Consider the following 19325-nt stretch of genomic DNA (forward strand, 5'->3'; position numbering starts at 1 on the left):
TATATATTCATATAAAACTATCAAAAAAATTGTAATATCACTTCACATGAATAATGCATGGAGGAGGATTAAAATTGTTATTAGCGTCACTTCACATGAATGGTGCCATGGGCAGTCAAGTCGGTTGATCCGGTAGCTTGTGGACGAGGAGGAGGCAAACCGATAGCAAGTTCCAAACCGTCTTTCGTTGTCATATCAGGGACTTCATTTAAATGAGGTTGAGGCATACTAACCGGTACATGCCTTGGTACAGGTATACCGGAAGGGTGAACATACCTAATCGGTCCAGGGTTGGCGTAGTACATTGGATGGAACATAAAAGGTGAAAAGCTGTAGATTGGCATGTACCCCATTGATAGATTCTGAAACCGGTTTGATATCTCAGTTTGAGTTTGAACTTGTACCGGTTCTTGAGATCCGGTTATTAGTTGTTTAGATGGAGTCTTTGATGATGATGTTGATGCATCTGGAGAATTCTTCTCTTTCTCCTTCTACAAGTTAATCAAAAATTAAAACCCTAAATATCAAAAACTTGGAGTAATGGATACTAAGCAAGGCAAAAACCTGATCTTCTAGAGAGATGTCAAAGAGACTAGCACGTCTTTTTCTCTTGTCGTTACCATTTAACCTAAGAAAATATTTTTGAGCATGACTCGCCACTTGTGTCGGTGTTCTTGTCGTCACGAAGCTCTTTGAGATCCCTCTCCAATCTCCTTTCCCGACCCTCTTCAAGCCGACCAAGAACATACGATGTTCTTCTTCCGTCCATGGATTCCCTATAAAGGTTGATTACAAGAACCGTATAGACCAGTGAAGCATTGACAAAATATTTAGAATTAATGTATATGATTATAGGTTCTCAATTTTTTTTATTAAATTTTTTTACTAGATTGTTTTGTGAATCAAGAAAAAGAATAAAGATAAGGTCAAGAAAAGCCTACCCTTTTTCTTCTCATGAGAAGACCTCCTCTTCTTTGAATGAATCTGACCATCAGAATGATAACCGGTATCTTCAACGGCGGCGATTAGGTCACCATTACCGTTATCAAGAAGAGAATCAAGATTCCCTAAACTGAGACTCTTCCTTAACGCCGTTACCTCAGGCGAGTTAATAGGATCAGATGATATGTCAACGCCGAACAGTTTCACGCTTCCTTTGTTAACGCTGTTAAGGCAACAAGTAGGTGCATTATGACCATTGTTGCCACAGAGTGAACACGTCTTCGCCGTAGTCGCCATCTTTCTCCGATGATCTCTCTCTACGTACGATTTCTCACGAGTTGCATTTATATCTTTAATCTCTGCGTGTAATTTATAGATATTTTATATATATACGATATTTATATCCGAATATATGCGTGAGCTGGTTTTGTGAATATCTTTGGTGTTTTACCTTAAGAGATAAAGCGTTTCCTTATTTATCTTCTTTTTTTTTGGAAAATATCCAGCAGTATCAGCATAAGATCATAACCTACGGTGTAGATTTTTTACGTTATGCATTAGTGTAGATTTCAGCCGTTAGATTTTTTTCCAGCTAAAATTGTGGTGAATATTAATTCCTGATATATTTGAGAGAGTAAATCGTATATTCGATTTTTCTTAATTGAGTTTCCAAAGACATCCAGATTTTTATCAATATTTCCCAATCTTAGTGCAGTTGAAATTTACTTTTATCTTTGTCTTAAGATATAAGTAAATTGTACAGTACACCCTAGAAAAATTATGGCGAAGTCTTTTAGTACACCCTATAAGTAAATTATTATTTCTCTATCGATCGGATATTTTATTATTGACCGATAAATTCACAATGACATGTCGAATCGGAATTTTCACATCCGTGATTCTTAAATCTCAATTCGTTGTAAAACTATTTTATTTACAATGAATTGTTCTTCTTTTGGATTTGGTTACTAAAAAAATGATACTAAATGAGTGTTGAACATCAAAACTACTACAAAAGTGGTGTATGCATGTTAACTTAGAATTCCTACCAACTAATATATGTATCCGTATTGTTGATATAAATATTAAAAGGCAAGTAATCCCTAATCCATGAGTAAAACAACTTGTTAATAAATACATATCAATAAAGCAACTTCACATAAAATTATGTCAATAACCCACCCTTGTGTATATATATTTAAAAAGTCTTAAAGAGTGTAATCATGATAACTTGATTAATTCTTTTAATTGATAAGAAGTCCATGTCGCGCAATAAGACAAAATAAGTGAAAAGGAGAAGAAAAAAAACGACAAGATCTAAAGATAAAGAAGACAACAAGTCAGAAGTCCACTACCAAAACAACCGAAGGTAGTATGATAGTTCTCGGACCGATCCACGAAACTCCCTCAAACCCTTCCTTTCTAGAAGCTTTCTTCACTATATAATTACCATATACTCATCCTCATTCTACTTCACATTTACAAACATATACAAAGATCAATAGGGTTAACTAGGAGTGAAGATAGATGGCAACTAAGCAAGAAGCTTTAGCCATCGAGTTCATAAGCCAACACCTTCTCACAGATTTTGCAAGCCAAGATCACCACCTTCACTCAGAAACAACCCCAAGAACCATAGGAAACCATAACCCTAAACCAAACTCTACTCTTAACCGTCGTAAACCGCCCTTACCGAACCTATCCGTTTCGGTCTCTAGTACGATGAAGAAGCCGGAGGAGGAGGAGGAGGAGGAGGAGAAAAGACACTACCGAGGAGTGAGGAGGAGGCCATGGGGAAAGTATGCAGCGGAGATTAGGGATCCTAACAAAAAGGGTTCTAGGCTTTGGCTTGGGACTTACGACACCGCCGTAGAAGCTGCAAGAGCTTACGACCTAGCGGCGTTTGAGTTGCGTGGGAGAAAAGCAATCTTGAATTTCCCTCTAGATGTTAGGGCTACGTCAGAAAGTTGTTTCGTCGGATTAGGGAAACGAAAGCGGCTTAAGAGCTTCGTGGCGGAGGAAGAGACGGTGCCGGTTAGGGTTAAACCTGAGGAAAAGGAGAGTGATACCACGGTGGCTGAGGTTGAAGCGGTTCCTTTGACGCCGTCAAGCTGGAAAGGGGTTTGGGACGTGGGAGCAGGAGACGGGATATTCAGTGTTCCTCCGTTAACTCCGACGTCTCCCAGCTCCGCTACTTGAAACTTCTGAATTGTCAACGGTTGGTGACGTACGCTTTCACCTGCTTCACTCTCATAATTTCTTTATTCTTTATAGTATATACTAATACAAGCGGTAGTGTACAAATATCAAATTAGTGTTTTAGTACCAATCATTTTATTCGTTGATTTTTTTTTATAGGAGAAGTGTGGATGTTGAAAATCTAAAATGATATTTTGTATTTGTTGATATTCTTGTAAATTCGTTGATTGTATAAAAATTCTTGTTCATTATAGTTTTTCTTCAAGTCATATCTACACCTCACCGCTAATTAATTAGTCAATAGAGTATACAATTAGAACAGTAAAAAGGTAAACGTAGCTATTTAAAAAATGGTAATTAGTCAATAGAGTATACAATAAGCAGTTATTTACACAAACGTAAACGTCAAAGTTAAGATTTTCAAATTTTCAATAGTGGAACACACCATCAATGGATAATGCCGCCTAAGATTATCTACAAAGCATCCATAAAAAGGATGTGTAATCAACATCATCTTACACAATATTTTAAAATTATGAGGATTAATTTATTCATAAACTATGACTTAATATTATTACTAGATTAGGAGTGTAATTGTCAAGCAACTGAGCAAGAGGGTGGAGTTTGGTTTGGTTATATATATGTGGAGCCCTAGAAAATTAAGTAGAAAATCAAGTTGCTTCAAATCATATCCTAGCAAGTAGCTGGCAAGGTAACCCTACATGAAAAGCAACTTGACGAATTTGTCTCTCCTCTAGTCCTCTAATTAGGGTGAACGTTATTATACATGATGTATCTTGATATGTTAAGACATTCACCCATAATACAGCTAAAACCCACCACCTTTTTAGCAAATAACTTAGGATTTGAACCATATGTGACTCAAGGGAATGAACCCAACAAGAATCAAACTAGATGTTAGTGAAGTTAGTCACCATGAGAGACAAAATCAAGTTGGCACAACTTGAATGAGTCCTGACAAAAGATCTTAAATTGTCTCCATAAATGGTTAATGGGTATATAGGAATGGGGGTCCACAGAGTAAACCAGAGAGACAGAGAAAGACTAATGACACCTTACACAATGGCTGCCAAACACATGTTCGATGCAGGAAAATATGATGCTCCGGTCAATTCTAGCCAGAAGAGGAGAAAGAAGTGATGCACCACAGAGCCAAGCAAATGTTTAATTATATAAGATCACTATTTTATTTTTTTTGTCAAACAAGGTTATTAATTTTACGTACAAAACTCAAATAGTTTCAATATGTATAAAATCAACATTTATCTACTCGTGTAGTCGTGTGTGTATGTGTGCACAAGAGTGGTGAGGAAAAGGAAAACACAATGATGCATGTTAATTGACGAGTTTAGAATTGTAACTTGTAACCTTTTTTCTATTTAATTAGATGTGATCTCCACTCCTTAATAGCAGAAAGAAGAGACTGATTAGGAAGAAGAGTTTGGTTGGGGAAGGGCGCATCCGTCATTGGAGATTTATGATTCTTCTCAAGCCATTCCATAATGGCTTTCTTCTCGTATGTGTATCCATCAGAAGCAACACAAGGATTATCCATCACATCCTAATATCATCAATAATGATCAAAATCAAACAAAAATAAACGATAACTATGTTGTAAATTCGATCATTATCATTACCTTAGTTATTGGACAGTAGAAATGGCCCGGAGCGTGGTGGTTATGGTCCATTAGGGTTTCAGCAAACATGTTTCTTGCGTTACAAGCAACGTCCTTTAATCGTTCAAGAACCGGTAGAATCTCTTTCCCTAGATCAGGACGGTCACGCTTCCTCATCTCTGCACATCTAAGCCCTATCATAACCATCTCTTTCGCTTCCTTAACCGGCCAATCACCAGCAGTCTTATCCAAGATCTCTGAAAATTTCCCGGTTTGATCTCTCAACGCTTTCTCTAACGAATGAGCCAAACCCATAGCTGACCTAGCCGTTGCTAGCTGAAGAAGTATGATTCCAAACGCGTAGATATCAGATTCTGGAGTGACCACACCGGTTCTTTGGTACTCGGGATCAATGTAGAAGAACGTTCCTACCGGACCGGTTTGGTTAAAAACCGTTGAGGCATGCGAAGGATCAAGATTAACCATTTTGGAGAGGCCTACGTCTCCGATTTTGCTCACGTTGTTCCGGTCTAGGAGTATATTTGCCGGTTTAAGATCGCGGTGAACGATTGGTCTTGGCTCGTTTGTGTGGAGAAAGTAGAGAGCTGAAGCTATCTCCCAAGCGATTCTGAACCGCTCAAACCACCGTAAAGGCGGTTGCGGTGCGTCAGAGTTTGGTCTGCGTGTCATGAGTCTTTCCTCGAGGCTTCCGTTGTGCATGTACTCGTAGACTAAGCTGCCATGGTCAGGACACGCGCCTAGGAGGAGAAGCAAGTGTGGGTGACGAATCTTGCTAAGAATCTCAAGCTGAAGAAGTATCAACCAAAAGAGCAATCATTTGAGAAAATAGCAGTATTCTAAAAACTAAATACAATTTTCATAATTCCGACTTAAGCAATGCAAGTAAACCGATTCAAATCATTTTAAAGCGGTTTAATTAAATCAAACTAATTAGCTTAAATCAAGTAACTTTAAAGTGAATTATGACTAAAAATTGATGATTTTTTTATTTCTCCAATTTTATTTATTAGTATACCTGTTTTTAGTGTTTCATCAAAGTAATTTTCTAATTAAACACAATTATTAGTATACCTATTTTTTAGTGTTCCATCAAGTAATTTTCTGATTAAACACAATTTTTTAAAATATGTAATATACATAAGATATATATATTAAAATAATAATTCGTTAGAATCTAGACTATGTTTTAGACCTAGAATAATCCGCACAATCACTAATCATCTACGCATAACTATCGCCTAATGATATTTTTGAACAATAAAAATAGAGATAAGGTTATAAAAAGAAAAGGAAAATTATTTTATTTACCTCTTGGTGAAACTGTTTGGTTAAGTTACTTTTGTCTGAATGAAGAACCTTGACAGCTACTGTCGTGTGGTGCAAGTTACACCGATACACGCTTCCATACCCGCCCATTCCAATCTTAAGTTCATCAGAGAACGAGGAAGTAGCCTGAACGATCTCGTCCCACTCAAATTTCATGTATTGTTGGCGTTGAAGCGGTCCTCCTTCAAGTGCATCCTCTAGCCTCTGCTTCTCCCTTCTAACCTCTTCAGCTCTTGCTTGCGCCTCAAGTTTGTCTTCAGTTTCTCTCTCAACGCATCTTCTCACGAGCTCAGCTTCGTTTTCCGCCTGCTCTTGTCTCTCCCTCTCCATCTCCACCACTTCGTCCGCGTCTTCTTCTCTTATCGTTAAGTTCTTGAGCCTCGAAGCTTCCTCTGACCTACGCTGGTTCAGATCTTGAACCTTTTTAGAAGCATCCATGACTTCTCCTTGAGCAACTGCATACATTCCTTTAATATGGCGGAGCTCAATCTTCAGCTTCTCTAGCTCAAAGTCTTTATTCACCTACATGTTAACAATGCCACATTCAAAAACTATAAATATACTTAAATGAATCAACTCCACTCCTTATACCTGGCTACTAGATGAAGTAGGGTCGCTGGAGCAACTTGAGCTTGAACCCTCATCTGTATAAGACCTTCTCCTGCCTTGTATATCACTTCCTCCATACCCGATTCCCGAGCTGTTTGTTCGGTAAAAGCCCTTCTGGTTAAGCATCTTTGTATCCACATCTAGGGACGCAGTTCTGTTATGGTGTGTATCAATATTGTTATTTGTTCCAATCTTTGTGCCGACCTTCTGGTTAACGGTTGAAAGTGCTTGCATTCTTTGGAAGAGTAATGGTGTAGATGAGAACTGATGACTTGATGTTGAACTTACCGACCCTAAAATGTTACAAAAGCAACCAAAATCAAACCGGCTTTCAAGAACTTCTTGTGTCCTAAAGAAGTAGTTATTACCTGAATGACTACTTGAAGTGAACTGGTTTTCGCTTCTATCATCTGTAATGCTTGTTTCAATGTCTATATCGGATTTACGAACATTGAGAAGCTTTCCTTTAGAGATAACGTGGACGGTGCAGAATCTTGGTGTAACATCTGAAATCTTTGAAGACAAGTTGCTTCTCTTCAACTTCCTGCAAAAAACAAAAAAAACAAAATATAATTTAAGGAATTGAAAAATTCCGAAAGATTTAAAACTTGTTTTGGATATTTTATACCATGAGAAGATAACAGAAGAGGAAGCTCCAATGACTAGCTCACTGATTCCATGATCTTGAACCGCTTTATAGATTGCATCTGCTACATCATCTGATTCAAGCACCATTATATCCATTTGTACCTATCACATTTTCACAAGATACAAGTTCTTGATAACAAAAATAAGAAACAAGAAATTAAATCAAGTGGTCCAGATTAAAATACCTCTCTATGAGCGAACATGTCTCTGCTTGAAGAAGCATTTCTCTTGTTTTCCTGTCAACATCTTTCTTGTAAACCGTTGTGGTTGAATATTTTCTTGCGGTTGAAACCGAAATTGAATCTCCTATTTTTTTCACAAAATATGGATCAAGTGTTTTTTTTAGTAAAATGTTAAATTTTATATTAATTTTTATATTTTTTGAAAAATTATAATGAGAATTCATGGCGGAATGCAAAAATGAAACTAAACAGCTAGAAACTAGGACGGCAAATAACTGAACCCAACGTAGAACCGGACTTAGCCTAATAACCAGCTAGACAACGAGACTGGCTCGGACCGAAGAAAACGGGTGAGCCTAATATCAGATCAAGTTTTAACTTAAAAGGTTGTAACGTTTTGTAATATTCTTACTTGGCTGGACATGTAAGAGTTTGAAGACGACATGTTCTTGAGAAGCGAATTGTTGAAGTGCCCAACGAACAACGCCTTTTGTTTTGCTGTTGTTTCCTTTGATCGCCACCGCTACGATTAAAGCTCCATCTCCCATTTCTTCAACTTCAGCGGCTAAGATCTGATGATCCAAGAAACTACAGAAACCAAGAAACGGTTAGAGATAAGTTCTGAAGATAGCTGATGGATTTGACTTATTTCAAGCTTTTTGTTTCCTTAATCTGGTTGTTGAAATGATTTAAGAGCTTAGAGAGACAAAGAGAGGTGAAGAGAGAGAGTCATGACTTGGTATGTTTTTTACTTTTGGAACAACTTGGTATGCTTTTTTGATTAATTAATGTAGTTACAAAGACATGTTCTGTGGACAAAACAAACAAGCTGAATCCTTAATGGATAAAATAATTTATAAAATAATATTTATTCAAAAAAGTAACATAACAAGATGGAAGACCTGATTAACTAATTCAACGGGTAAGATTATAAGCGTTTAAGGTTTGTTTTATTAAATTTTAAGAAAATACCAGAAAGTCTTAACAATGGTATCAGATAAGATTTGAAGATATCTAACGATTTCTTTTGACTTGCTTGAAGCTTTCCCAGAAACTCGACGAATGGATGTGAAGGAGAGAGAGAAAGAGAAGAAGAAGATGACGAATCAAATTTGAGTCAGTGAAATGGTCAGTTGATTAAATAAATATCTATATTTTAAACCAGGATTTCAAAAAAGTAATGATTAAAAGGTTAAGGGAATGAAAGTGTCAAAAAAGTCTAGATGATTTTTTGTTTGTTTGTGTGATGTCTCTTCCACAAAGGTTTGAGAAGCGAGATGACGTTGTAAGTCAGAACGACGTGGGATTTTGTCGGACTACCAACTTGTTTATTCTATATTCTTGACTTTTCAAGTTGTGAGGTTTTCGCTGATAAATAGTGAATACATACGATTTATCTTTTGTTTTAGCTTTCTTGTTCAACTACAATATGACTCTTCTTTTGCGAATCTTGTTGTAGTGACATGAAATTGAACTTGATGATAATTTTCATGTGGTTTGACCTTGGTTTTAAAAGCAAATGAATCATGACATAATACGTGAGAGAACTTATCCATAGCAGCTCCTTTCTTGGACCTCGTTGCGTCGATATACCTCCCAGTAAAATTATCACATGAATCTTCCCGTCACAATACAATCTGAACCAAAACGTCTTGTGGTCTATACTCCAACTAATAAACTTCTCCGCATGAATCTTTAGTATTTGGGTACTTGAGAAGTTTAACAGTAAAACAGAAAATCCCCTATAAAGCTTTCAGATGCGGATGCTCACCTCTTAAATGGATGCATGTCAGATAAGTTAGACGACAAGTTAATTTGATCTACTTATTCATGCAACAGAGCAATTGAAATACAGATGTACACGTGACCATTTATTGAGACTGTCCTTCTACAACTCTTTTGAGTGACATGTGAACTTTTAAACAAAGTTACTCTCTCCGTTTTTTTAATATAAGTCGTTTTATAATTATGTACATAGATTAAAAAAAATTTTTTTTTATATTTTCTAAACAAAACATCATTAATTATTTACCTAACCACAAATCAATCAATAATAAAATAAAAACTATATTATCATTGGTCATATAACATTAAATGTTAATAAATTTTACATAGAAAACCAAAAACGTCATATAATTTGGAACATAAAAATTTCTGTAAAACGACTTATATAAAAAATGGAGGGAATATTACGTACCAACTAGTTTGTCATTTACTCGGTTACTGTACAACCATTTAATTACTTGGTTACTGTACAATTTTTAATACTCATTCAGTTTCACAAAACATTTAATATTATGAAACACATATACTAGTAGTAATAAATAGCATTATTTTCATTGGATTACTCTTGGATGTATTATAGTGCAGGTCCAATATGAGCATACAGATGTACTTTTAGCATTTATTATGTTCATTAAATGGCTTTGAGTTGTTAACATTCAATGTTGGACAAAATAACAGGTGCTGGAAATCTGAGATAAGGATGTTATGGGGAATAAAACTTTTAATTATGCGTTTGATAAACACAGTTTTAACTTTATCACTGATCATGTGCATTTATTGACCTTAACCTCGAGTGGACATTTCGTGGTTGATATGATAGTGTAGGTGTGGGTTCTTTTCTTGGAGATGGTCCAACATCTTCATATCATCAGTCTATGTAATTCTATTTGGACTGAAATAAGTTTTTAATAGAATTTGTAGTTTAGTGGTGTGTATTAATGTTGGCAAAAAATAGAATGACAAATCCTTGATTTAATGAAAATATAAATCAAGAGTTTTTTTTTCTTAAGGAGGTTCAAAATGAGATTACACTTTTATCAAACAAGAGTAGAAAGAAATACAAGAAGATTAAATCAAAAGACATATCTCTTTTCTTTTTCTTTTTGACAAAAAAACAAAACAAAAGACATATATCTCTCTTCATCTCTATTGTTGTAATCTGGCATCTCATCACACAAGAAACAAAGGAGGAACGAAAAGCACACACACACAAAAAAAGATCACTGAACCAAATTGTACTTATCTCTCTCATTATTATTTATTAGATTTCCACTCCATGATTGCTGAGTAAAGAGTGTAATTAGCAAGAAGGTTCTTGTTAGGCAACGGTAGGTTTGTCACTGGGGACGTATCATTCTCTCTAAGCCAGTCCTGTATAGCTTCACGATCGTACGTGTACCCATCTGCAGCCACGCATGGCTCGTTCATCACTCCCTATAATCAATACAAATAAAATTTAGGTTAAATCATTTCTTGCCATGCAAGTAAAAAATAATGTACAAACCTTGAGAAGTGGACAAATGAAATGGGATGGAGGACCAGAAGGTGTTCTCCCGATAAGGTTTTGAGCTTTGTCAACGACTTTCCTAAGCCGCTCCAAAGCCGGTATGATCTGATCCTTAAGATCAGGTCTATCTCTGCGTCTTAGTTCAGTACAACACAGCCCTAAAGCAGCTAATTCACGAGTCTCGCTAATAGGCCACGGTCCAGCTTTCACGTCCAACAATGCCATAAACTCAGCATCATCTCCAATAGCTTCTTCAACCATATGAGTAATAGCTATCGCGGGCTTGCCTGTTATCAGCTGCAGAATCACAATCCCTAGTGAATATACATCGGACTTGGGTGAGATGATCCCTGTCCGTTGATACTCAGGGTCGATGTAACATAGTGTTCCCACGGGACTTGTTTTCTTGAAGACGGTTAGTTTAGAAGCAGCGTCGTCTTGGTTAACCATTGTGGAGAGACCAACGTCGCCTAATTTGCTGACGAAGTTGTGGTCAAGTAAGATGTTTCCTGGTTTGAGGTCACGGTGAATGATTGGTCTAGGCTTGGACTTGTGGAGGAAGACTAGCGCTGAAGCGACTTCTAAAGCGATCCTGAAACGCTCGAACCAAGGGATAGCAGGTGTGTCGTTGACTTGCATCAACCTGTCATCTAAGCTTCCGTTATCCATGTACTCGTAGACCAAGCAGCCTCGTTCGGGACATGCCCCGAGGAGGAGGACTAGGTGAGGATGTCGGATCTTGCTCAAGATCTCAAGCTGTCAAAACATAAATGCGAAATATTTTAGACTCTTATTGGTAAGATTTTGGTAAACAAAAAAGAAACTGAGGAGTGAAGTAAGCCATTAGATAATTTACTAGAGTCGGTCCGAGAGTGCATAAAATTTTTAAGGTAAAACTTGATAAAATTTTCTTCTTATAATATAGGTCTTAAGACTTATTTATATTTACTTTTAAAAATTTAGGAGTCAAGACGAATGTTTCATAAGACTTGTCATGTGATGCAGATTACATTTGTAAATTTAGGAGTCAAGAGGAATGTTTCATCATGCCTTGTTTAATGTAACTAGAAAACTGACCTCTTGATCAAACTGTTTAGAGAGCTGAGTTTCTCCTGCATGAAGCACCTTGACAGCGCCGGTCGTGTGATGTAGATTACATTTGTAAACCGTTCCATAGGCTCCCATTCCGATCTTGAGATCTTCAGAAAAGTCAGAAGTCGCGACTGCAATCTCCTCCCATGAGTAGTGTTGGTACTGGATCCCTGGAGAGACGAGAGAAGCCTGGAGCTTATCTTTCTCTTTTGCATCGCGCTCTGCTTTGATCTCAGCTTCTCTTCTACGTAAAGCCTCTTTCATCATGAGTTCTTTAACCTTCTCTGCCTCCTTCATCGTCTCTTCGTACCTCTGCTTCTCCTTTGAAGCTGTATCTTTAGCTAGTTCTTCCTTTTCTTTCAGCTCCATAAGCTTCTCTGACTCCTCATGTTTTCGCTGGTTTAGCTCAGTTAGCTGCAACCAAAAACATAAATAAGAACACATAATGTAACATAACAAGAAAAATGCCACGGTCAAAAGTTTAGACTAAAACCTTTTGAGAGGCATCAACAGTCTCGGTTTGAGCCATAGCATACATCTCCTGAACATGTTTCAGCTCGGCTCTCAGCTTCTCTATCTCAAAATTCAGATTCACCTACACAATTAGACATAACTTCAGTTCCAAACATAAATATGTTCTGTCTCTCCGAAAAAAAGAACAGAATCAAGATCAAGACAGTTTGATTGCCCTGAGTCAGCAAAATGATATGATACTCTAGAATCTAGTTCTCTGTTGAAATTACACATCGAAAGATTACAGAAACCAACACTAATATATAAGAGACTTTGGCCCATTTACCGTTAGTTAATTGATTTTAAGTTGGAAGTCCATGAAATTTAACCTTCTCAGATCTCTAGAAAAAGAATATCAAGAACCAACACAGTTGACTTACCTGATTATTATCGGTCACGGAATGGACACTGAGGAGGCCCTCAGACATGTTAGAAGCTTGATGAGAAACAAAAGAATAGTTCTCAGGAACCACTGCTCCCCAATCCATATTGGTTATATCGTGGTTGTTGCTCGATGACGAGCTCATGATCGATCTCCTATCCTCATGATCTCTCCATTTAGAAGCAAAGCTCATCGCGTGATACGCCTCAGCTCCCATTGGAAACGATGCACTAAAGCTCTCATTGCTAGTGTTACTCTTCTTCTCTTCATTGCCACTGCTCGGTACAATCTGCATCGCCCTCCCTGTAGACACTTCCGACTGGTCCGTCTCGCTAGAACTCGTATCCATTTGAACCACCGCGCTGCTGCCCACCTCCGAATGTTTTGCAGGGGGGAGGAAATGAGAGACTCGGGATTGCGCTTCCGAAACAAAGGAGAGAAAGTCTTGGTAGTCTGTTCCAGACGACCAAATAAATAATTGTTAAGTTTTATGGACTTCCAACTTAAAACAATAAAATAAAAGACTCGTTACGATTCAATCTTAGAGTTTTACCAGAAGGGACTCTAGGACTAGGACTATCAGTGGAGCCACTGGTGAAGCTGTCTCTCTCTATTCTCTCGATCCTTATCGTTCCGCTAGCGTCTGAATCAGAAGGACGCACGGATGCTAGCTTCCCCTTTGAGACTACATAGACTGTGCAGAATCTTGGGACAGCAGTGGCGATCATAGAAGACATATCGATCTTTCTTGAAAAGAATCCGCGAAGAGACATTCCTATAACGAGTTTGGTGACCCTGGTTCCAGCAATCTCTTCTGCTATCGCAGCCACAGGATCGTGCGACTCCAGCACCAGAATCTCTACTCGCACCTACGTTACACCATTTGGGATACTTTCAGATTTTGAGAAAACAGAACAATAAAGGAAAGTCTTGAGACCAAACCTTTCTCCTTTCGAACATTTTCTTGTAAGGACGGAGCGTCTCGTTTGTGTTCCAATCCACTTCTTGTCTGTAAGCTGATACTACGTCAGCTCTTAGCTCGGATATCGATATCGCATTCCCCACTGAAACCGAATAAGAAAGACTCAAATCTTTGTTCCCAAACACATAGATATTTTGCATAAGCTATAAAAAAATATTTTAAGTCACAACTTACTAGGGGTAGGGATGTAAGTGACAGGAGGACGAACATAGATCAATTTGAAATCAGAGAAGCCTTCAGGGATGAACTTCTCAAGAGCCCAAAAGGCTACGTATTTGCTCTTCTTTTTACCATTAATGGCTACAGCTACAGCAGGAGATGGTGTAGGAGGTAGAGATAGGTGTTCGCTTAATGATCTTGCTGGTTTTTTTCCTTCCATTGTGGTTTTCAGACAAAAGTCAACACGGTACTTACCTTGTAGTTATGTTCTAACAGAGAACAATGAGGAGGAAGAAGAACAAAACCCCTAAAGTTTGGTGATCTTATGACATTTTCTTAAAGACAGAAAACTTGCCACAAGCTGACACGTTGTTGCCGCACAATCTTTATTTATAGTTAGCTCACTAATTAATTTTTTTTTTCATACGTTGAAATAGTAGTACATACTTTTCTCTGTCTTGTTTCTATAAAATTATCGTTATATACGTCGTAAAAGTATCTACGTCGTATATCCCTCAGTTTTTGTTTTAAATAAACAAAGTCAAACAAATAAAATAAAGGCTTGAGATCTATACTATTAAAGCAGGATCCTATTGTCATAATTACCTTAGGGGCATGTTTCCTTCACTAACATTGCATGTTTCATTAAGGGCAATTAAGTAATATTAATAACAAATCTATATTGGGTCATTATTTTTGGATCCAGCCCAAATCAAATCTCTCTTGGGCCATTTGGGCCTATTAAAAAATCAGATTCAATTCTCACTTTTTTTTCCTTTGGGCCATTGAGTCCAAGTTAAAATAATTTTTTTTCAACTATTCTTAATTATTTTATTTTTTTCTTTTCTTAATATAATTTAAGCACTCATAAAAATAATTGAATTTTTTTATTGAAAAGTATAAATCTTTATTAAAAGTATATAATTTTTTTAATTAAAATATTAACCCCATAATAAAATTAATTTATCAGAGTTATACCAACTTAATTCATTAAAAAAATAAAGTTTAATTTTTTTAACATAAATAGTCATTTAAAATGAAATACGATAAATAAAGATAAAAATTTTAAGTCTTTTATAAAATAAAGCACAAATATATGAAAATGTGACATTTACTAAATATTTGTCAATTGAAAAAAAAAACAAAAATAAATCCGCGTTTTGAAAGCGCGGATCAAAATCTAGTTGTTATTAAAATATGTATACATATACAATTAGAAGATGGTAAAATTAATAAAGATAGAATTCATTACAAGTGTAACCTGAGAAGAGTTTTACATTACTTAATCATAAAGATATTAGCCCGTAAACTCTTTTTACATTTGCTTTGAGTTAAGAAAGAATATAGAAATAGATTTAAAATACATTTCTAATTTGAATTCATGGACTGACTACATTGCTCCACGAGACAATGTAGAAACTACGAGATCTTTCTAAAAACATCTCTCGATATCTTAGTAAAAATGAGATTTTAAATCTCCAACTATTTGAAATCAGCACTTTTAATACTCAATTATCACTTGCACAAATTTAATCCTCAAATCATGATTGACTGTGCAAAATTAGACTTGAAAAAGTTAAACTTTAATTACTAGACAGAAACGTTAACTGTAATTAGAAAATGGATCGAGTTTGGCTTTCAAAACTCCAAAATCAATGATATCAATTGTGTCATGTGACTTTGAGTGATAGAAAGTGATTCACAACGACTGAAGATCAAACAAGTGTACTTCCGATGAGAAAATAGTGAAAATCTATTTCAGAACTAATGGTGGAACTTGGAAAAAACTCTGATTTGAAGAGCATTCAGAATTTTTATTCCGATAGAGAGTGAAAGGTAAATGATTAAGCTCCGTTGAATCATGTCTGAGTTTCTGATGGAGAGGAAGCAACGATAAACAGCTCAACCAAGGGGTTATGGAACCACGCTTGGGACCTGCCAGCTCAACCAAGGGATTCTAGGGAATCCTCGCTTGGGACCTGCTTCTTGATTGATGAATCTAATCAAATCAATGCAAGGAATAGAGAATCCAATTCTCCCAAAAGCCAAAGCTCTTTATTAATCAAATCAAACTGAATACAACTTTAGGCTTGAATGCCTATTTATAATAAATCCTTAAATCTATGAAAACCCTAATCTTAATTAAAATAAGAAAACTACTAAAATATAGAAAATACAATAACAAGTAATTATCTATGTAAACTAGTGAATAATAAAGATATTTAGAATATTTCCAAATATCTTGCTGCATCAGGTCTCGCCGGCAAAGAAAGATTCGTCCTCGAATCTTCAACCGGTTTTTCCACACAGGATGCTGCACAAAATCTTCACAAGTCGAATTTGCACAAATTTTGCACGAGCCAAATTCTTCATAAAATTGTTTCTGCACGAATATTGCACGAACCTGATTATGCTTGAAGCCTTCTGCATAAACGAGATTTCGTCCTATGTTTGCACAGACTAAATTATCAAAATCGTTTTCTTCATAAAAATCATAGATTGGATCTCCACAAATCTCTTTGTAGATCTCATCATCTTCATAAACGTCGTAGATTGGATCACCATAGATCTCTCGATAGATCTCATGGTATTCTCTCTCGACAAAAGGACTTTCGTCCACGAAAGGATATAGATTGCAACTGCTAATCAACATGACATCCAGAATCGTTCTCCGATTAAGAAACCAAAGAGACGCAGCTCTGATACCACCTGATGGAGCGGAAGCAACGATAAACAGCTCAACCAAGGGGTTATGGAACCACGCTTGGGACCTGCCAGCTCAACCAAGGGATTCTAGGGAATCCTCGCTTGGGACCTGCTTCTTGATTGATGAATCTAATCAAATCAATGCAAGGAATAGAGAATCCAATTCTCCCAAAAGCCAAAGCTCTTTATTAATCAAATCAAACTGAATACAACTTTAGGCTTGAATGCCTATTTATAATAAATCCTTAAATCTATGAAAACCCTAATCTTAATTAAAATAAGAAAACTACTAAAATATAGAAAATACAATAACAAGTAATTATCTATGTAAACTAGTGAATAATAAAGATATTTATAATATTTCCAAATATCTTGCTGCATCAGTTTCTAAGTGGGTTTTCACTATCCTTTCACCGACTTGTTTGATTTAAAGTCACCGTGAATTGCTTCTTCTCACTCAGAATCGCATAGACATAACTGATATTTGTGATTGGGGTTTTGTAAGCCAAACTCAATCTCTTTTCTAATTACAATTAACGTTTGATTTTTTAAGTCTAATTTTGTGCAATCATGATTTCAAGACTAAATATACACAAGTGATAGTTGGATATTAAAAGTGTTGATTTCAAATAGTTGGAGATTTATAAGTTCCTTTTCCCGGATATTTTATGGTGTAGAAACATTAACTAGTATTCTCTTAAATTAGTAGACTAAGGATTTTTCTACAAAGAACATTTATCAAAATAAAGAGCTCACTACACTTTTTTTTTTTTTTTTGAGAAAATCTGTAGATTAAGGAGTTTTCTACACTTTTATTACTATTTAATATATTAAATTTGAGTCATATAACTCTTTGTGTGATTTTTTATTTGGACTATCTCTTAGAAAATTTATCAAATTACACATAATTTAATTACAATATCTTTTAATATCTTTATATTTTATTTAAAATACAAATAAACAACTTTCTTTACAAAATTCTAACAAAATCTTTAAAAAATCTATTTGCAGTTTATTTTCGTAATTAATTAATTTAAATTCTGATTATCATTAAAATGAAATTAAAAATTTAAATCAATTCAGTTTTGATTTAAAAATTAAAATTAAAATCACATATAATATTTTACTGATAATTGAAATTTAAATTAATTGATTTTTGGAAATGAAAATTTTAAAATATTTTGTTAGATTTTTGTAAAAAAATATTCATTTTTATTTGAAAAATTAAAAATATATCTAACCTATTAAATTAGAGTTATATTTTGGACTTCATATGTTATATTTAATTTTGAACTATCAAACATGGATTCATATAAATTATTTAAATTTGATTATATAAAATATTTATAAAATATCTCAAACTATTTAAAACTGATGGAAAATTAAGATTAAGATTATTAGTTCATGATGACTCATTTAGAGTTAGAGATGGTATTGACTTTTGGCTAACACTTTATATACAAAGATTTATATTCGGTTTCCAAATCTCAATGACGGATCTACGATCATTTTAAAAGATAGAAAAAACAAACTTAAACAAATTAAATATTTAAAATGAAATTTAGCCGTGCACAGTGCGAATTCTATCCTAGTTAAAGCTTAATACCCAATCCATTATAATTTCAATAAATATTTGATTCTCCGTGAGCATGATTTACGGACATAGTTTGAGTTATCGCTTACATATTAAGATCAAAATTGAAATTATAGGATAACATTTAGTCGCCTACACGACATTCTCGTCCGTTTTGTCACGTCTTTTCTTGCTTACTATACCTTATGACTACTTATCATATGCTTTATTAATGAGAAAACTGCAACAACTAGAGATCTAGTCTTATAGAATCGTCGAGGATATACCTAGGAAATCCTTCGACTTTATGTGCTCGTGTTTTTTTAATAAGATTTTGAATTTTAATGTATTACAAAAAGTCAACTATGTTCATATGTTCTGTTGTTTACTGAGAAAAAAAAAATCCTTTAGTCTCTTTGTCTGATCAATTCAGACAAATCCGAAGAAGCTAAATAGGCCAATGGGGAACAGATTTCTGTTTAAAGAAACAAAACAATATTAAAGAATAATACTTCAAACGTGAGCACACTATCCGTGTTCATGCTGTCGCTCTTCTTGACAAGACCTCCATGATGGAATGTAATGAAACTCGAAACGATAAGATTTTAATATTATTAACAACACTGAAAGTGTTTAGAATTCACTAGGTTAATGATAATGGATTATTGTCTTTTTAATGTGCTCATAACTTCAAGCTAAGGCATTGCCGTGCTTACAACACATGACAAAAATAAAATCATGGGCCATGTATATTAAATCTGTTCAGATGTGTGTTTCGGTAAACAGATTAGTGTTTGTTGGCCAAGTCGTAATCCAGCAGAACGTCGCCAATGAGAGATGTGTTGTTTCTTCAAGAAGCAAAGCCGAAGAGCTAGGAAGATGATCGGAGATGATGTGATCGTTCTTGGTAGGGGTGGGCGTTCGGGTACCCGTTCGGGTTCGAATCGGATATTTCGGATTTTCGGGTATTTCGGTATAGAGGTGTAGAACCCGTTCGGGTATTTCTGTATTTCGGGTCGGGTTCGGGTATTTTTAGTTCGGATTCGGTTATTTCGGATCGGG

The 19325-nt window shown here is 35.5% G+C and overlaps 3 protein-coding genes and 1 pseudogene across 3 annotated transcripts; 1 reads left to right on the forward strand and 3 right to left on the reverse strand.

Annotated features, from left to right (window-relative positions):
* Positions 1–30: 30 nt before the first annotated feature.
* Positions 31–2094, reverse strand: LOC125581576 (probable transcription factor At5g61620). The gene is made up of 3 exons (XM_048747258.1): positions 942–2094; positions 565–776; positions 31–491 (listed from the first exon to the last, which is right to left on the reverse strand). The coding sequence occupies exons 1-3, from the start codon at positions 1237–1239 to the stop codon at positions 87–89; spliced, it is 915 nt and encodes a 304-aa protein (XP_048603215.1). The 5' UTR covers positions 1240–2094; the 3' UTR covers positions 31–86.
* A 201-nt stretch (positions 2095–2295) lies between these two features.
* On the forward strand, positions 2296–3392 carry LOC106382744 (ethylene-responsive transcription factor ERF104). The gene has a single exon (XM_013822800.3). It carries the CDS (start codon positions 2470–2472, stop codon positions 3139–3141), a length of 672 nt encoding a protein of 223 aa, XP_013678254.2. The 5' UTR covers positions 2296–2469; the 3' UTR covers positions 3142–3392.
* A 933-nt stretch (positions 3393–4325) lies between these two features.
* Positions 4326–8664, reverse strand: LOC106382742 (annotated as a pseudogene).
* A 1667-nt stretch (positions 8665–10331) lies between these two features.
* Positions 10332–14614, reverse strand: LOC106380114 (U-box domain-containing protein 52). The gene is made up of 8 exons (XM_013819931.3): positions 14000–14614; positions 13786–13907; positions 13397–13712; positions 12842–13296; positions 12442–12543; positions 11934–12362; positions 10854–11612; positions 10332–10783 (listed from the first exon to the last, which is right to left on the reverse strand). Exons 1-8 carry the CDS (start codon positions 14202–14204, stop codon positions 10604–10606), a joined length of 2568 nt encoding a protein of 855 aa, XP_013675385.1. The 5' UTR covers positions 14205–14614; the 3' UTR covers positions 10332–10603.
* Positions 14615–19325: the final 4711 nt, after the last annotated feature.

The sequence above is a fragment of the Brassica napus genome, chromosome C2, assembly GCF_020379485.1.
Source record: "Brassica napus cultivar Da-Ae chromosome C2, Da-Ae, whole genome shotgun sequence".
Lineage (NCBI taxonomy): Eukaryota > Viridiplantae > Streptophyta > Magnoliopsida > Brassicales > Brassicaceae > Brassica > Brassica napus.